General features: G+C 40.1%; 1 protein-coding gene across 1 annotated transcript; it reads left to right on the top strand.

Moving 5' to 3' along the window:
• Positions 1 to 15824: 15824 nt before the first annotated feature.
• LOC145963960 (uncharacterized) lies at positions 15825 to 16337 on the top strand. The gene has a single exon (XM_083086322.1). It carries the CDS (start codon positions 15825 to 15827, stop codon positions 16335 to 16337), a length of 513 nt encoding a protein of 170 aa, XP_082942448.1.
• The last annotated feature ends 817 nt before the right edge of the window (positions 16338 to 17154 follow it).

Raw genomic sequence — 17154 nt, 5'->3', positions numbered from 1 at the left:
TCCCTTCTTAGGGACCTGTATGAAGTTAGCACCCCATTTTTCAAATTTTAAAATTCTAAAAGTTGTTCCAGGTTGTTCTAGACTTGTTCTAAATTGTTCCAGAAGATTAAATTTTTATAATAAAAATTTAAGCGGAAAATCGAAAAAAACGATTTTTTGACGTGGCCCCCATTTTTCAAAAATCAAACTTTTAAAGGTTGTTCCAGATTGTTCTAGTTGTTCCAAACATTGTTCCATAGTATTAATTCTCCAAACAAAGAATTTAAAAAGATATACTAAAAAAATAGTATCGAGCGCTCAAACAGTATTTTTATGCCTACAGCTATCATTATCATCTTATGAACATCAAATTACATATTTAAGCTAATAATTAATGTAATAACCCAGAACAACTCTCATTTTTGCCAGAACAAAGTTTTAAAGGGCACCTTACTCTTGAAGAAAGACACTTTATTTGCATTTTTTTGTATTTTTCGACCGATAACGGCACGTCAGCGACACCAAAATGTAGAACAATAATTACTAGACATAGAACAACCTGAAACAACTTTCATTTTTGCCAGAACAAATTTTTAAAGAGCACTTTACTCTAGGAGGTTAAAACCTTTTTTGCATTTTTTTGTATTTTTCGACCGATAACGGCACGTCAGCGACATCAAAATGTAGAACAATAACAACTAGACATAGAACAACCTGGAACAACTCTCATTTTTGCCAGAACAAATTTTTAAAGAGCACTTTACTCTAGGAGATAAAAACTTTTTTTGCATTTTTTTGTATTTTTCGACCGATAACGGCACGTCAGCGATATCAAAATGTAGAACAATAATCACTAGACATAGAACAACCTGGAACAACTCTCATTTTTGCCAGAACAAATTTTTAAAGAGCACTTTACTCTAAGAGGTAAAAACTTTTTTTCCATTTTTTTGCCATTTTCGATCGAACGGCGAGTTAGCGACACCAAAATGTAGAACAATAACAATTAGACATAGAACAACCCGGAACAACTCTCATTTTTGCCAGAACAAATTTTTAAATTTTTACCTCCTAGAGTAAAGTGCCCTTTAGAAATTTGTGCAACATGGCAAAAAAATGCAAAAAAAGTTTTTACCTCCTAGAGTAAAGTGCCCTTTTGAAATTTGTTCTGGCAAAAATGAGAGTTGTTCCAGGTTGTTCTATGTCTAGTGATTATTGTTCTACATTTTGATGTCGCTGACGTGCCGTTATCGGTCGAAAAATACAAAAAAATGCAAATAAAGTTTACCTCCTAGAGTAAAGTGCTCTTTAAAAATTTGTTCTGGCAAAAATGAGAGTTGTTCCAGGTTGTTCTATGTCTAGTTGTTATTGTTCTATATTTTGGTGTCGCTAACCCGCCGTTTTCGATCGAAAATGGCAAAAAAATGCAAAAAAAGTTTTTACCTCCTAGAGTAAAGTGCTCTTTAAAAATTTGTTCTGGCAAAAATGAGAGTTGTTCCAGGTTGTTCTATGTCTAGTAATTATAGTTCTACATTTTGGTGTCGCTGACGTGCCGTTATCGGTCGAAAAATACAAAAAAATGTAAATAAAGTGTCTTTCTCCAAGAGTAAAGTGCCCTTTAAAAATTTGTTCTGGCAAAAATGAGAGTTGTCCTGGGTTATTACATTAATTATTAGCTTAAATATGTAATTTGATGTTCATAAGATGATAATGATAGCTGTAGGCGTAAAAATACTGTTTGAGCGCTCGATACTATTTTTTTAGTATATCTTTTTAAATTCTTTGTTTGGAGAATTAATACTTTGGAACAATGTTTGGAACAACTAGAACAATCTGGAACAACCTTTAAAAGTTTGATTTTTGAAAAATGGCGGGCCACGTCAAAAAATCGTTTTTTTCGATTTTCCGCGAAAATTTTTATTATAAAAATTTAATCTTCTGGAACAATTTAGAACAAGTCTAGAACAACCTGGAACAACTTTTAGAATTTTAAAATTTGAAAAATGAGGTGCTAACTTCATACAGGTTTCTTAGGGACAAGGAAGTTTTTGGAAGGAGAGGGGTTTCTTGAGATTTTTAATTGGTTGAGCTCTTTGGCTCGAGACTTAGCTTTATCTAGTAGAATGGGAGTAGGATGACTAATTTACTGTTCATGAGAATTTGCTCGTGAATCAAACATATGTGTCGTCTCAAAGATTATTTAGTTTTCTTTTTGATAATTTTTCCAAGATTCCAGTGCTTTTTGTCTAAATTGTCAAATAAAAAAGTTTCATATGGACCATTATAAACATGCGAAGCACTTGGATTTTTACGTGACAGCTGTAACTACAATTTTGTTTTAAAAAATCTTAGGTTATAGCTACTGGTCACCCTTAGTATTACTTTTATTTATTGTTTCTTACTTTAAGAGACAGAGTATCATATGCCTATTGTTGACGTGGTACTTGATAAGGATCGTTTGAGCGCAAGTGGTTTTACATTTCACCGGACGTACCAACTATAAACATATACGACTATTTGATTTTATAGTAAAAAATTTGAGTTGACAGCGATTGGTCATCCGCTTAATGTCAGATTTCATTTATTATTCTCTGTCTCAGATATCTACGAGTAAGAATTGGCCCTACCAATGTTTATCGTATAATTTCGAGGAAAGAAAAGAATCGTGGAGTCCGCCGGACGTAACAATTCAATGCTCTTACTGTAAAGAGACATTGTGTTTTAAATGTTTTTACGATGATTACCACCCAAAAAATTGTACTTTTCGAGGAATCTGAATATAAATAATGTGGCATCCTGCCATACGCCACAATAATATACAGGCGCACCACACTGGGGCGCCTACCACACGGCAGCCCGCGCGTACGATACGCGCACCGTAGCGCGAACATCTAGGGGATTCCCCCCGAGCTAAATCGCAGGCCGGCCTACAGATGGCCATGAGGGCAAACCGTTTCGCGTAAGTGAAGCCCGGCAGCCTCTGTATATAAGGCCGAGCGCATCGACGGAACAGCGAGTCTCAGCTCACTAGCTCTTGGAGTGCGATTAGCTGCAGAAACTCTTTTGATATCGTAGTTTTCGACTACGTGTAATCTTTTGGGCAACGAGGCTTACGCCTCCACGTCATTCATCGCCGGCGGAGTCGGATACCACGGCCAGCGTCACCCGGGCCAGTACGACAGCCGTGGAGCGGAGGTGCAGAACCAGAGAGACGAGTCTCCTTCGAACTTCTGCCGTGGATCTTACAACCGATCACCTTGGAGCCTCCACGTCTCACCAGGCCTCCTCGTCAGCTCCTAGAAATCTGGGACATACGCATCCGGCGGTATACCTCGCCGACTGGACCTTGGACGGTCCCCGAACAGCTGTCACCACTGCCTCCTTCACCTCAGACAAGGACGACGCAAGGGACGCAAACCATTCCCTTAAGCCGCATCCACAGGGGAACACAGGCAGGCAGCTTAACCGCCGAGCAGGGCACCCAATCAGATTCGGACTGGGAAGCGAGCACCTATACGGCGGCTACACAGACCGAGCTGACCGGAAGCCTAACGGACGAGAACAACAACTCCTGGGGGCCGTTAAAACTTACCAAAACGACCCCGCGAATCTCCTACCGAGAACGGTCCTTATCAGGACTATTGTAAATAGACCTGAATAAACTGTATATAGATCATACACACTCTCTCTTCACTCCAGCGGATCCTTCACCCAGCGAGCGTGCGAAACCATACGCGGCTCTAGGGAATCTCTGGTTTCCCTCGGCAGCGAAATTACGAACACACGGCGATAGAGCGATTACCGCCATACGACGCCATAAATAAAAGTAAAATTTAAACGTGATTTTGCAGTATTTTATTAAATCAACCAAAATGTAATTCGTACGATTGCGGAAATGCAGCGTAAAATGTGTATTAATATAAAATATTAAATTTTGTATACTAAAAATAATAATTTTTTAACTTAACGACTCCATGGATCTTAATTATTCACATTAATGTGCATTTTGAATAAATTTACATAAAAGAAAAAAAAAATTGGAAAAGTAGGATTCGAACCTGCAACGTACAGTATTCTCGTCCGCTACCTTATCTGCTACGCTACGCTCACTACCTGAAAATCTCTTGAATCTATTCAGTATACAAGGCGCACGGAAAAATTTCGATGCAAATTTCTCGCGAATACTTGAATATTGCATCGTGCCACTTGCTTATAAAGTAGTGGGGGGTTACCTCTCAAACATATTTAAAATTCAGCCAAATCCGTGATCTCACTACTTGGCACTCCCCTTGTTAGCGTCATGGTGCGCGGCGCGTCTATACCTCTTCCCACCTTTCTATCGGGGAATAATGGCGCAATTATATATTTATACTTGTATCCTTTATTACTTTTACTAGGATTATTAACTTTGTTGTCACGTTTATGTGCATTTGTTGTTTTTAATATACTTTGATATTTATACAAATCGTCTTGAGTGTATTTTTTATGATTGGGAAATTTTCTAAAAATCAAATCGTAGATACCTTCGGTTCCCGTATATTATATTCTATCGATAATTATATTATTATCCTTGTCCACATCGAAACGTTTATCACCGAGCATCATTCCTTCGCTGGTAAATTTAACACCGTAGACGTAATCCATACTCTTATTTTTATCAACACTCATGATAGCTCCTATATATTTTTGCACTAGTGGACCAAAATGATCTTGGAATGTTTTCTGACCTTCGGACGTTTCTAATTCGTGTCGGACCGATGTTACAAACGAATCGGGCGTGGTCTCGTAAATTTCTTCGACGGACGGTAATGATATTGTTTGACGCGGTTGTACTTTTACCGGAGTAGAAACAGTAGCCATATTAGAAAATTGTTTCCTTCGTTTTGATCGATTCGGTGTCGAATATATCGGCGAATCGTTTATCGGCATATTTATCCGTGCTCGCTTTATTCCTTGCTTTGACTCTTTTAAAAAAAATTTTCCTCATGCTTCCCTCCGAACGTCAAACTCAATGGTTCGATTTTCGGCGCATCAGATTCCATAGTATTTTCGACAAGCTGTTTTAAAGGTTCGGTAATTGGCTTAAATTGTCTTTCCAATGCAACGTCTTCCTCCATTTTACCAGTTTTCAAAACACGATATTTTTTGCGAATTGATTCGCTCGTTTTTGCAACCTTTCTCGCAATATTTTCACGATCGCCGTTCATGATGCTCGATCGATGTGTCAATGACGCCTGATCGCTTTACGGTATCGCGAAATCATTAAATCCTCTTCTATATCGTCCATTGATCAACGTGCTGTCTTTATCAATGACTACGAAGCCATATTTGCGTTGCCAACATTTCTGACACAATGTGCGGAAATCGTAAGACATCGGTATTTACATGATCGTTGTACACATGTTTCAAGTTTGTGCCGTCTTATTTAAATAAAATCAAAAGATTCGCATTGTCGCACATAAGATGCTTAGGTAGCTTGGCGTACGTTTAACACAGATAGAAACAGTCGACGCTCGAGTGTCGACCCATTGCAAAGTACTCTCTTATTGTATCTTGCTTGTCGCATGCCACGTCAAAGATAAAGATGGAATTCGGAAGCGCCTCGCTCGGTGGAATGACATCGCTGTTATTAGAGAATGTAAAATAACCAATTTCGTCTATAGATGCTAGTAAATTTTCCAAGTATCTATATTTCGGTTGTTGAAGCGATTTCGAGTATACGTACACGTTTTCGAAACGTACACCATACGGACTTTCTATCAAACTAATCAACACGTTTGTCTTACCGCAGTTTGAAGGGCCGCAAACGATACCGCGTATAGTAGTCGGTAGCATGTTTCCAAGCTTGCGTACTTTTTTCTCCGATATTAGTCTATCGTCGAAATTTGATACTTTGATTATCCGCGCTTGTCGCACGAACCGCATGTTTTCTCTTTCGAATCAATTTTGCGAATAATCACGAGGGGGGAGACCTATTTATAGAGGTGTCTCGACTCGAAACAGCTCAGTATCAAAAATGTTTCTCCTTCTGTCGGATAAAAGAGACATTCTCTGGCTTACCGCCGAACAACTGCAGTATATCCCAAAGTTTTACTGCAAAATTTTGGTGATTACGTGGAACGATTGTGGGACAAGCTTCCAGAATATATAAAGACTGATTCGGAGGTTCGACAATATCGTTCGTGCATGCGACATTACAATCAGCCGTGGCAGCGAACGCACATCGACGGTCCGCCACCGTTAATAAATATTGCTACGAATGTCAGCGAGAATCGTAAGAGGTAACGGTCTCTTAAATCGTGCGATAAACGCGCTTCTCATCGAATTATATATTCCCGGTTATCAGTTTTGCGGCCCGGGAACTCGATTAGAGAAACGATTGGCTAGAGGCGATCGAGGCATCAATCCATTGGACGCCGCTTGTCGCGAGCACGACATTGCTTACTCGCGAAGCAACGACCTCGGCCAAACACATCGCGGATCGCATACTAGCTGCAAGAGCGCGAGAACGCATTACCGCGAGGGATTCGACTCTTCGCGAAAGAGCAGCCGCTACGACTGTTTGGGCGGCAATGAAGGCAAAGACAAAACTTGGCATGGGGATGAAAAAGCCGTCGACGACAAAGAAAAGGAAAAAACGAATACTTCCAGTAGCGAAACGCGGTGGTATTTTACCACTTTTACCGTTGTTGGGAGTTGTCGGTTCTTTGGCCGGCGGTGCGGCGGGAATCGCAAAGGCGGTAAACGATAGCGAGGCGGCGCAACGTCAGCTGGAAGAGTTACAGCGTCACAATCGCGCTATGGAAGGTCGCGGACTTTATCTCCCTCCGTACAAGCGTGGACAGGGATTCTCAACAAAGTCTAAGAGAAAAAAAAAACGTCGAAAAGACATTAAAAATGCCTACGGGTGCGACAACTAACGTGCAATTGGAACAATTGGCGAAACGTATGCACATATCTTTCTTTATTGGTGTTTTCATGCGCAATAATTTACCGATAAGCGGTGTACGACGAAACGAGAGCGGTATCGTCAATTTGGATGACGTTGATGGTACCCGGTCCCGGTACTCATTGGGTAGCGTACGCAAAGAGGGGAGATCGTGTCGTATATTTCGATAGTTTTGGAAATCTTCGACCACCCAAGGAACTTGTGCGATATTTCGGACGAGTGAAAATTGAATACAATTACGCATCTTATCAAAGTTACAATCAGAGCATCTGTGGACAGTTGTGTTTAAAATTTCTTCAAACAGTCGACGATCAATATAAAGCCTGACAATCCATCGTCACGACTCAGTATTCGTTCGACATGTCACTGACACTTACGTTGACTGGCAGAAGCAGCGTTCTCGCTTTAAGCTATTTTCCCGCTATAGATTTGACCGATGTCGATTACGAGCTCGGATTAACTGATTTTGAAACTTATCATACGATTCCGAACGTAAATTTTTCGAATAATAAATTTTACTTTGGCAACGACGACAAGGAAATTACGATTCCCGAAGGATCGTACGAATTGCACGTTATAAATGACTATCTCAAACGCGCAATTTTGCAAGATGAACACCTTTCCAGAGATGTTGAAAACGATTATGATGAGGAATATCCAATAGCGCTCCGCGCCAATCATAGCACAATAAAGAGCGAAATCAAATGTGCCTACAGAATAAACTTTACCAAACCCGACAATGTAGGATCCTTGCTTGGATTCTCGTCGAATCGTATATTGCAACCTCGCAAGTGGTACGAATCGGACGAACCGGTTAATATTATAAACGTCAATATTATTTGTGTAGAATGTAACGTGACTACTGGTGCGTACAGCAATGGCATGCGCGTACACACGATACATGAGTTTTCACCGAGCGTACCGCCAGGATATAAGATATCGGAAACGCCGGCACAGATCATTTATCTACCGATCATCGTACGGAGCATTACGGATTTAACGATACGCATTGTGGATCAAAGAGGTCGATTGCTCGATTTTCGAGGAGAGGAAATTACCGTAAGATTGCATATACGACGGCGACAAACATAGTATGCTCGTGCTGAACGAAACGGAGCACGCGAGAGACAATACTTTTACGAGGGACAATACTATTGCAGTAAGGCGAGCGGTATCGGGTGACAATAATAAGATAGCCGTTAAAAAGAAGCTGAGCGCGTTGAATCGTGAATTTTTAAAATCATTGGGATTCATCGTACGAAAAGAATGATTGATATTTTGAATATTGGAGATGAGCCAGTCTTTGACGATCGTATCGTCAAGATTGAGACTCATACGTACAATCCGTACGCAAATACGACGCTTGGATACAGCGATGAGATACGAATACCTATACAACATCAGGATTTGTACACGTTACCGTACGAAAGCTTTCTTTACATCGAGGGAAGGTTTAATGTGCGTAAAGCTAATGACAAAATGAAGGTTGTATTGGGAAACAATTGCGCCGCATTCATGTTTGATGAGCTTCGATACGAATTCGACGGAGTAGGGATTGATCGCAACAGAAATGTTGGAATAACTTCGACGCTCAAAAATTATGTCTCTCTAACGCACCAGAAAAGTATAAACTTGAAGAACGCTGCGTGGGATTTGACGTACAACGGTGACAAAAATTATTTCAACTATTGCGTACCGCTCAACATGTTGCTGGGATTTTGCGAAGATTATAAACACGTTGTGATTAACGCTCGTCACGAATTGATTTTGATACGTTCGCGCAACGGTAATAATTGTCTATTCGGACATCCATCGTCGGAAGCTGAGATTGAATTACTCAAGATACAGTGGCGTATGCCTCATGTAATATTGAACGAGATTAATAAATTGTCGATGTTGCGAATGTTGGAAAGCGGACGATACTTGAACATGAGTTTCCGATCTTGGGATCTATACGAATTTCCTCTGCTGCATAGCACGACTAAGCATTCGTGGACCGTGAAAGCCGCCTCCCAGTTAAAGAAACCACGATACGTGATCTTTGCACTGCATACTGGTAAAAAGAATTTAGTGTCACAAGATGTTACATTATTCGATGACTGCAAATTGACCAACGTTAAACTCTATTTAAACTCGGAATTTTATCCCTACGATGATTTAAATTTAGATTTTGAAAGAAATAGATTCGCCGTCCTATTCGACATGTACTCTCGTTTTCGCAAATCTTATTACGGATGCGATAACAGCACCACGCTATTAACCATTTCAAAGTTTCTACATTGCGGTCCTCTCGCGGTCATTGATTGCTCGCGACAAAACGAGTCTGTCAAAACTGCTACCGTGGACGTGAGAATAGAATTTGAATGTAGGGAAAATATACCGGCGAATACTACCGCCTATTGTCTCATCTTGCACGATCGGGTTGTCGAATATAATCCATTGACCAATGTAGTCCGCAAAATTACATAAGTCAGCAAATATCCCCTCCATTGCGTATGAAAAAAATATATAAAAGATTGAGATGTTTGACGATAGACATCAGTCTGCGATCGGATCTTGTCATCATGGCTGTGCCAACGTTTATGGATCTACAAGGGTTTATCGTTGGGAACAATTTTGTCGTGAAGGAAGCTGCGGTTCTGAGAAAGGGATCTGTACTTTCTCATTACATTTTTACATGTCCCGAACCATGGCACATGCTCACAAAATCTGAGAGATGTCAGGTTTTATGGCTGATGAAAAATCACCATGGATTATCGTGGAATGATGGACACGTTTCATATTGGAAATCGAAACGTTTAATTACAACGGCGGTGATGGGTACAACGGAGGAGGATGATGATGCGTCACCTCTCGTGTACGTTAAAGGACATGAAAAACGGCAATGGTTAGCCGATATACTGGACAATGATGTGAGAAACGATGTGATTATCGAAACTTTGGATGCAGACTATGAGGATGTAGCTTCTTTATATAACTTAGATGTTAAGAATACAGTGCGTTGTGAAAATCATGTAAAAAATTGCGCTTTACAAAATGTATTTAAGATTTATAATTGGTGGTTGAAACATCATGATAATGATTCATCGAATCCATATTTATAATAAATTGATGATGCAATATACTTTTATCGTCTTTCTTATTCTCTCCATTCTTTCCTTTTCCTTATCTATGTACGTGCGCAGTATCATGTTTCTGTACGTGACACAGCTGTAACAGATATTGTATTTCGATACTACATTGTGGTACATGATAAAACATTTAAATATTTGTTTAATAATTGAATATAGTTTTGCGTTCGATAGCCGTTGATTTCCGTTCAACGGTCGTTCGACAGTCGTTCGATGACCGTTCGTTTCCGTTTGACGGGCGTTCGACAGTCGTTCGATGACCGTTCATTTCCGTTCGACGAGCGTTTGATAGCCGTTCGACGGGCGTTCGATGACCGTTCATTTCCGTTTAATGGGCGTTCGTTTTCGTTCGATAGCCGTTCAATTGCCGTTCGATGACCGTTCGTTTCCGTTCGACAAGCGTTCGTTTCCGTTCGATGGCCGTTCAATTTCCGTTCGACGGGCGTTCATTTCCGTTCGACGTGCGTTTGATAGCCGTTCGATGACCGTTCGACGGTCGTCCATTTCCATTCGATGATCGTTCGATGGCTGTTCATTTCCGTTCGATGACCGTTCATTTCCGTTCGAAGAGCGTTTATTCCCGTTCGATGGGCGTTCGATAACCGTTCGATAGCCGTTCGACAGGCGTTCGATCAGGGTCGATCAGGGTCGACACATTAATATTATATCATGCTAAGTTGCATGGGAACACGCATACTTTTGTCTCACGACGCGTTTTCAGTAATGTGATAATGATACGTCCCTATTCTAAAGTTTCGTACCGAGACCTTGTTGTCTCCTCACACAGTTGTAATATGATAATATTAATATTATATACCACGCTGAGTTGCATGGGAACGTGCATACTTTTGTCTTACTTTTGTCTTATTGACACGTTTTTAACATGGTGATAATGCTACATCTCTACTATAAAACCCTGTACCGAGACCTCGTTGCCTCGTCATAAGTTCTGAACCGTGTACGAGAAGAGCCGAAAAAAAATAAATAAAAATGGATATGGATCAAACGAACATCTATCCGGATTGGAAGAAAAAATTATTTGACATCCTGTGCATCCTGTTTCTGAAGCTGACCTTCCTATGGAACGTAAATATCGTTTTATGATTATTTTATAAAAATTGTGAAAAAAATTGTGTATTTATAATAATTTTTTGATTTTCTAGTTTCAGGACGAAGTGGTGATTCCGGGCTTCATAAATATTCAACGCCGTCAATGGGTGCGGGCAGTGCGCCGGGAAGCACGGGAATATTTTGTAGACGTGTAGGGCGACACCCTGAAGGGCCTAGATGGAGATATCTTTGATCTGCGGCGGCTCTTCGGGGAAGAGCCCTACATAGTTATAGAAGAGGAACAATGGATCCCGCAAAATTGGAACATTGAAGAAGAGGGAGAGGAGCAGGAGGAGGAGCAGGAGTGGAGGAACAGAAATGGGTTCATAGACGTAAGTACTATTTTTATAATAAATAAATAAATTATTGTAATATTTTCATTAACACATCATTTTTTTTCTGTTGCAGGAGCGGCCTCCCCCTTAGCCCGGCGCATCCCCCCCCTTATTTTTTATTTTTTTATATTTTATATTATTATTATTATATTACTATTATATATATTATATATTAAGTACACACACACACACACACACACACACACACACAATTGTATTACACACTAAAATAAATTTTATATATTTTAATTAAAAAAGAAAAAAAATCTAATTATTTACGCGCCTTTCCCTTGCGCTCCCATCCCTTGCGCTATCTCTCTCGCGCTAGTTATAAGAATTTATCGTTGTCTCTCGCACGCGTTGTTCTCGCGATATCGTTCTCTCTTTCGTACGCGTTATTCTCGCGCTATTATCGTTCTCTCTCGCACGTGTTGTTCTTACAATATCGTTCTCTCTCGCATGCGTTGTCTTGCTCTATTATCGTTCTAAGTCTCGCGATATTATAGTTCTCTCTCGCACGCGTTAATTGCGATATTATCGTCCTCTCTCTTTCATATGCTCGTCGCTATCACTCACTCACTTACCTTTGCGTCGTCCTTCTCCCACCTATGCAGCATCTTACAATGCGCCATCCTTGTCACACGTTGATGTCATCCTTGTCGTACGTTGATGGCATCCTTGTGGCACTGTCCTCTTCGCACACTTAGCGCTATCCTTTTCCCACACGTAGCGCTATCCTTCTCACACCACTGTCTTCTTTCCGCGGATCCCCCTTCCCCGCGCGGAGCCCCTCGTCCATCGGTCACGCCGCGGATCCCCCTTCCCCGTGCGGACTCCCTCGTCCATCGCTCGCGCCGCGGATCCCTCCTACCCGCGCGTGACGTCACTCCCCCGCGCTGCAGTTCCTTCCCCCCGCGCGTGACGTCACTCCCCCGCGCTGCAGTTCCTCCACCCGCGCGTGACGTCACTCCCCCGCGCGCGACGTCACTCCCCCCGCGCATGACGTCACCCCCCGCGCGTGACGTCACTCCCCCCGCGCGTTACGTCACCCCCCCCCCCGCGCGTGACGTCACCCACGCGGTTCCCCCCTCGCACCTCATCCCCTCTCGGAGGACCTGCGTTAGAACCGGCCCTGTCTTACTACTTATATATATATATATATATATATATATATATATACACACACACACACACACACACACACACACACACACACACACACACACACACACACACACACACACATACATACACACACACACACACACACACACACACACTTGCACAAACATGTATATATATATGTGTGTGTATATGTATATATATATACACAAACATGATAAAATTATTTTATGCAAAACTATAATAATTTAAAATTTTAAAAATAAAATATTTTATGCGGAAAGCTATCTTGTTTGCGAACGCGTACGTATGCTGCGCAGTACATTCTACAAAGCATATTACGCAGCACACGTGTGCGTTCGCATTTGTGTGCGTATGCTGCCGAGTTCCATTTCTGGCATTATTGCGTAGTACGTGGTGCGACGTGCAACGTGCAACGTGAGACGTGCGACGTGCGACGTGCGACGAAGTCTTGGGTAAGCAGGCAAGCAGTTGTCGAGCTCGAGCAGTAAGTAAACATATAAATATATATCCTTTATTAATTATGTTGTGTGTATATTTATTTGTAAATTCTTATAGGATGGAGGATCGCACCATGGGCCCAACGGTTATGACGGCTCCGTCGGCGCCGACGGCTACGACGGTGACGCCGCCGACGCCGACGATGGCCGCGACGACGACGACGACCGCGACGGCGACGACGGCCGCGACGGCGACGACGGAGACGATCTCGGCAGTTTTGACGGCCTTGATGGCCCCGACGATCACGACAGCGGCGGCGGCCCCGACGGCGACCGAGCCGATTGTATTAACAGTAAGTATAAAAATTAATAAATTTTACGTTTAATTATTTAATTATATTAAATTAAATTTTATGTTTATTTTACGCATTAATTCGACGGCCGCTTTACGCATGTGATAATGGTCGATATTTATATTTATCGGTTGGTATTTATATTTATAAATATTTGAAGAATGTTTTGCTTTTACGTAATGCATGTTTTGCGAAAGTATGTTGTTTTTATGTATATTTATTTTCTGTTACAGACGGAAACTTTAAATGAAATAATTAAAGCGGCAATTAACGCTGGGGTGCAGTGAGGTAGTGGTCGTCGGGGCAGAGGTCGAGGGGACGAGAAAGAGGCAGAGGCGGAGGTCGTGGAAGAGGAGGAGGAAGAGGTGGAGGAGGCGGGATACAAATATATTATAACCTATAAAATATATATATATATATATATATATATATATATACACTTATATATTTTTATATATATACACTTAATACATTTTATAATATTAAATCATTTTATAATATCCCACAATAAATATAATATTTATACATAATATAGAGTTTATATTTATTAATAAATAAATAATTCTATTAATTACGCGAAGCGCAACGCGTTAAAAACACGATAGGTGATAGATGATAAGGGTTGTAAATTTTGTAATAAAATCGCTAGCTCATGTCTATCGCACGTAAGTACTTATCATTAGTGAGACAAAGTAAGGATGATCGATTGTTGATCCTTGTCCGACTTATTTCGTTTGAGTCTCATTTTCGGTTTGGATAGTAGTACAGCTGACTAGTTCGGATACGAACCATATCATAGACGTGAACCGTGTACTACGTCTGTTACCGAGCGTAACGATGTAGTTTATGTCCACTTTCTCAGGGGGCGCATCAGGACATGCCTCCGCTGAAGCGGGATGGCCGCTCTCAGGTTTCTCTCTGTTTATAGATAAAAAATAGTCCCACATATAGATATAAATTAATGTATTTTCTTAGCTGCGCGATTTCTTTTTCATTCAAGCATATATTATAAACGTCAATGCTATTAATGAAATAAGTTTATGTTTATGTAATGTATATGCTATTCTCGAGATAAGAACAGAAAAGATAAATTATATAAACTTGTTGCGAAGGCGATGATAAATTTGCAGTTGCACATACCCAATGCACCGTACACAGAAGAAGAGAAAAATCTGTCAAGGCAACTGTATTATTATTCAGCTGCTGCTTTCTGTCGCTTAAGGAAAGAAGGTTGTAATTTCCCCGGGCAACGAACTATCAAAAGATGGCTGGAAGAATATGATATAAGGCCAGGATTTTGTGACATATTTGAAAAATTGAAGGAAAAGATTTCTCACATACCAATGGAAGAAAGAGTATATGTGCCTTAAAATAGGACGAAATGGCCATAAAACCTTATGAAGAATATTCGCGAAAACTGGATGAAATAGAAGGCCTTATTGATCTTGGACCTCTAGGAAGAAAATCGGAAAGATCTAAATGCGTATTTGTCTTTTGTCTAGACAGTTTAAATGCGCGTCATCCATGGCGACAGCCTTTAGCATATTTCCTCCCGGGAAAATGCATGAAAGCAGAAGAGATAATAATATTATTGAAAGAATGTTTAGACAGATTGAGTGCAACAGGTGCTGATGTGCAACTTGTAACATGCGATCAAGGCACATGTAATCAAAGCGCTTATACTCAATTCGGAATTAATACAATGAGGCCATTTTTTATATATAATGAAAAAAAATATAACGCGTCTTTTGATTTTCCCCATTTAATAAAAAGATTGGCAAGTTGCCTTAGAACACATGGAAACATTTATTGCGATGGAAAAGTAATCGCATCATATTCTGATTTTGAAATGACATGGTCTATTGACAATGCCACAAAAGGAGACTCAAATTTACTGTCCCACATAACAGAAGCACATATTCGTCCAAATACTTTCGAAGCGATGAATGTCAAAAGAGCTTTTCAATTCTGCAATAAAAACAGCTGGCTATGAAAAAGAGTTAAATACAATTACGTGGGAAGCGACAGCTGATTTTGCAAAGCGTTTGAATAATCTTATTGATGCTTGCAATGCTTACAGCCTTAATATTACATTTGGCAGGAAACGACCATTATCTTCCAAAAACCCGGATATTGAAAATCTATTAATAGATTTTATCGAATGGTGCTCAAGATGGTCAAAATCAGCGGAAAACATAGTTCAAATTCCTTGTTTCAAAGGTCTTGTTATAACTATACGAGCTATTCTTGCAACTTATAAAATACTTGCAAGTCAGTATGAAGGATTTGAACTTGCAACAGGATTGTGTAATCAAAATTCTGTCGAACATTTATTTTCTAAATTGAGACAACGTGGAGGTTTTAATCCTAATCCAACCGCAAGAATGATCCGATTATCTATTAGGCATATACTTTCCACGGGATATATTCAAACTAGCGACAAAGGTAATGTTCAATGTACAGGGAGTGAAAGTCTCATCAATCAACCAAGCCGACTCGTTAAAACGATAGAAAATGTTATGAATACGAGTAATACGGCTGTAGAATATGATGTTGAATATGAAAACGAATTACTTGATGAAGACACTAAAATTCTTCTCGAAGAATATGATATTGAAGAAATTGAAAATATAAATCCAATTGATAACAGTTATAACAAAAATGCTATTGCATATTTTGCCGGATTTGTGGCGCGGCGAAGTATTACTAAAAATAATTGTGACGACTGCCGCAACGCAATGATGAAAACACCAATGGATGAATTTACAGCAAATGAGAAATATATAGAATTTCGTGAATATCCGAATACAGATGAAGATGCTCCAACAGTAACAAAATTAATACGACCAACAACTCTATTTATAAATATTATTAGAACACAATTAAGGGGATCCTAAAGTCGACTTTTTTACCGACAAAATGCGAAGAATCAGTTCGATCACTTATCTTTTTATTGGCTACACAGATCGATAAATCCTTTTCCACAATTAAAGTACTAAGAATAACGAAGTGCGGACGCTATAACTTCATGCAAAAAACCAAGAAAAGTTACTTATAATTGTGTTAATTACAGTCGTGTTACCGACTTTTTGCAAAAAGGCTACAATTTTGCTACAAGAGATGTTATTACCTGATTAAGCTGGCAGATTGGCGGCAAAAACCGAGCAAAGCTTGCTGACAAAATTCGACAACAAATTGGCGGCAAAAAGCAAGCGAAGCTTGCTGCATTACTTGACGTCAAATTGGCGGCAAAAATCAAGCAAGATCTGCGCGCACAAAATTTGACGTCAAGTTGGCGGCAAAACCCGAGCAAAATCTGTGCAGGAAAGTCTGATGACAAATTGTCAGCAAAAAGCAAGCAAAGCTTGCTGCATGACTTGACGTCAAATTGGCAGCAAAAATCTAGCAAGATCTGCGCGCATAATTTGACGGCAGATTGGTGGCAGAAACCGAGCAGAACCTGCATAATCGGTATTTAAATGCCTTGATTCAATAGTTCCTTCGCTTTCCGCTACGCGATGCACGCTTTCTCGCAATCAAATTTCTGTTAAAAGTAGATATAAGGCCTGCTAGTGGCTATTAATAAAAGATCAAAAGTATATTTCTATTGGTTTAATTTTTGATATCTCATACAAGACTAATATGAGAATATTAAACTGATTAGTATCAACAGGATAAATGGAAAATTATCCTATTTGAAGCATAAAGCAAGAG

Source organism: Camponotus vicinus, unplaced genomic scaffold, assembly GCF_025532165.1.
Source record: "Camponotus vicinus isolate PSW18456_S1 unplaced genomic scaffold, iyCamVici1.0 SCAF_13, whole genome shotgun sequence".
Classification (NCBI taxonomy): domain Eukaryota; kingdom Metazoa; phylum Arthropoda; class Insecta; order Hymenoptera; family Formicidae; genus Camponotus; species Camponotus vicinus.
This window is presented reverse-complemented; position numbering and strand designations above follow the sequence as displayed.

What these genes read in the sequence shown, in the direction of transcription:
- LOC145963960 (XM_083086322.1), top strand. Translation starts at nt 15,825, where the DNA reads ATGATCCGATTATCTATTAGGCATATACTTTCCACGGGATATATTCAA.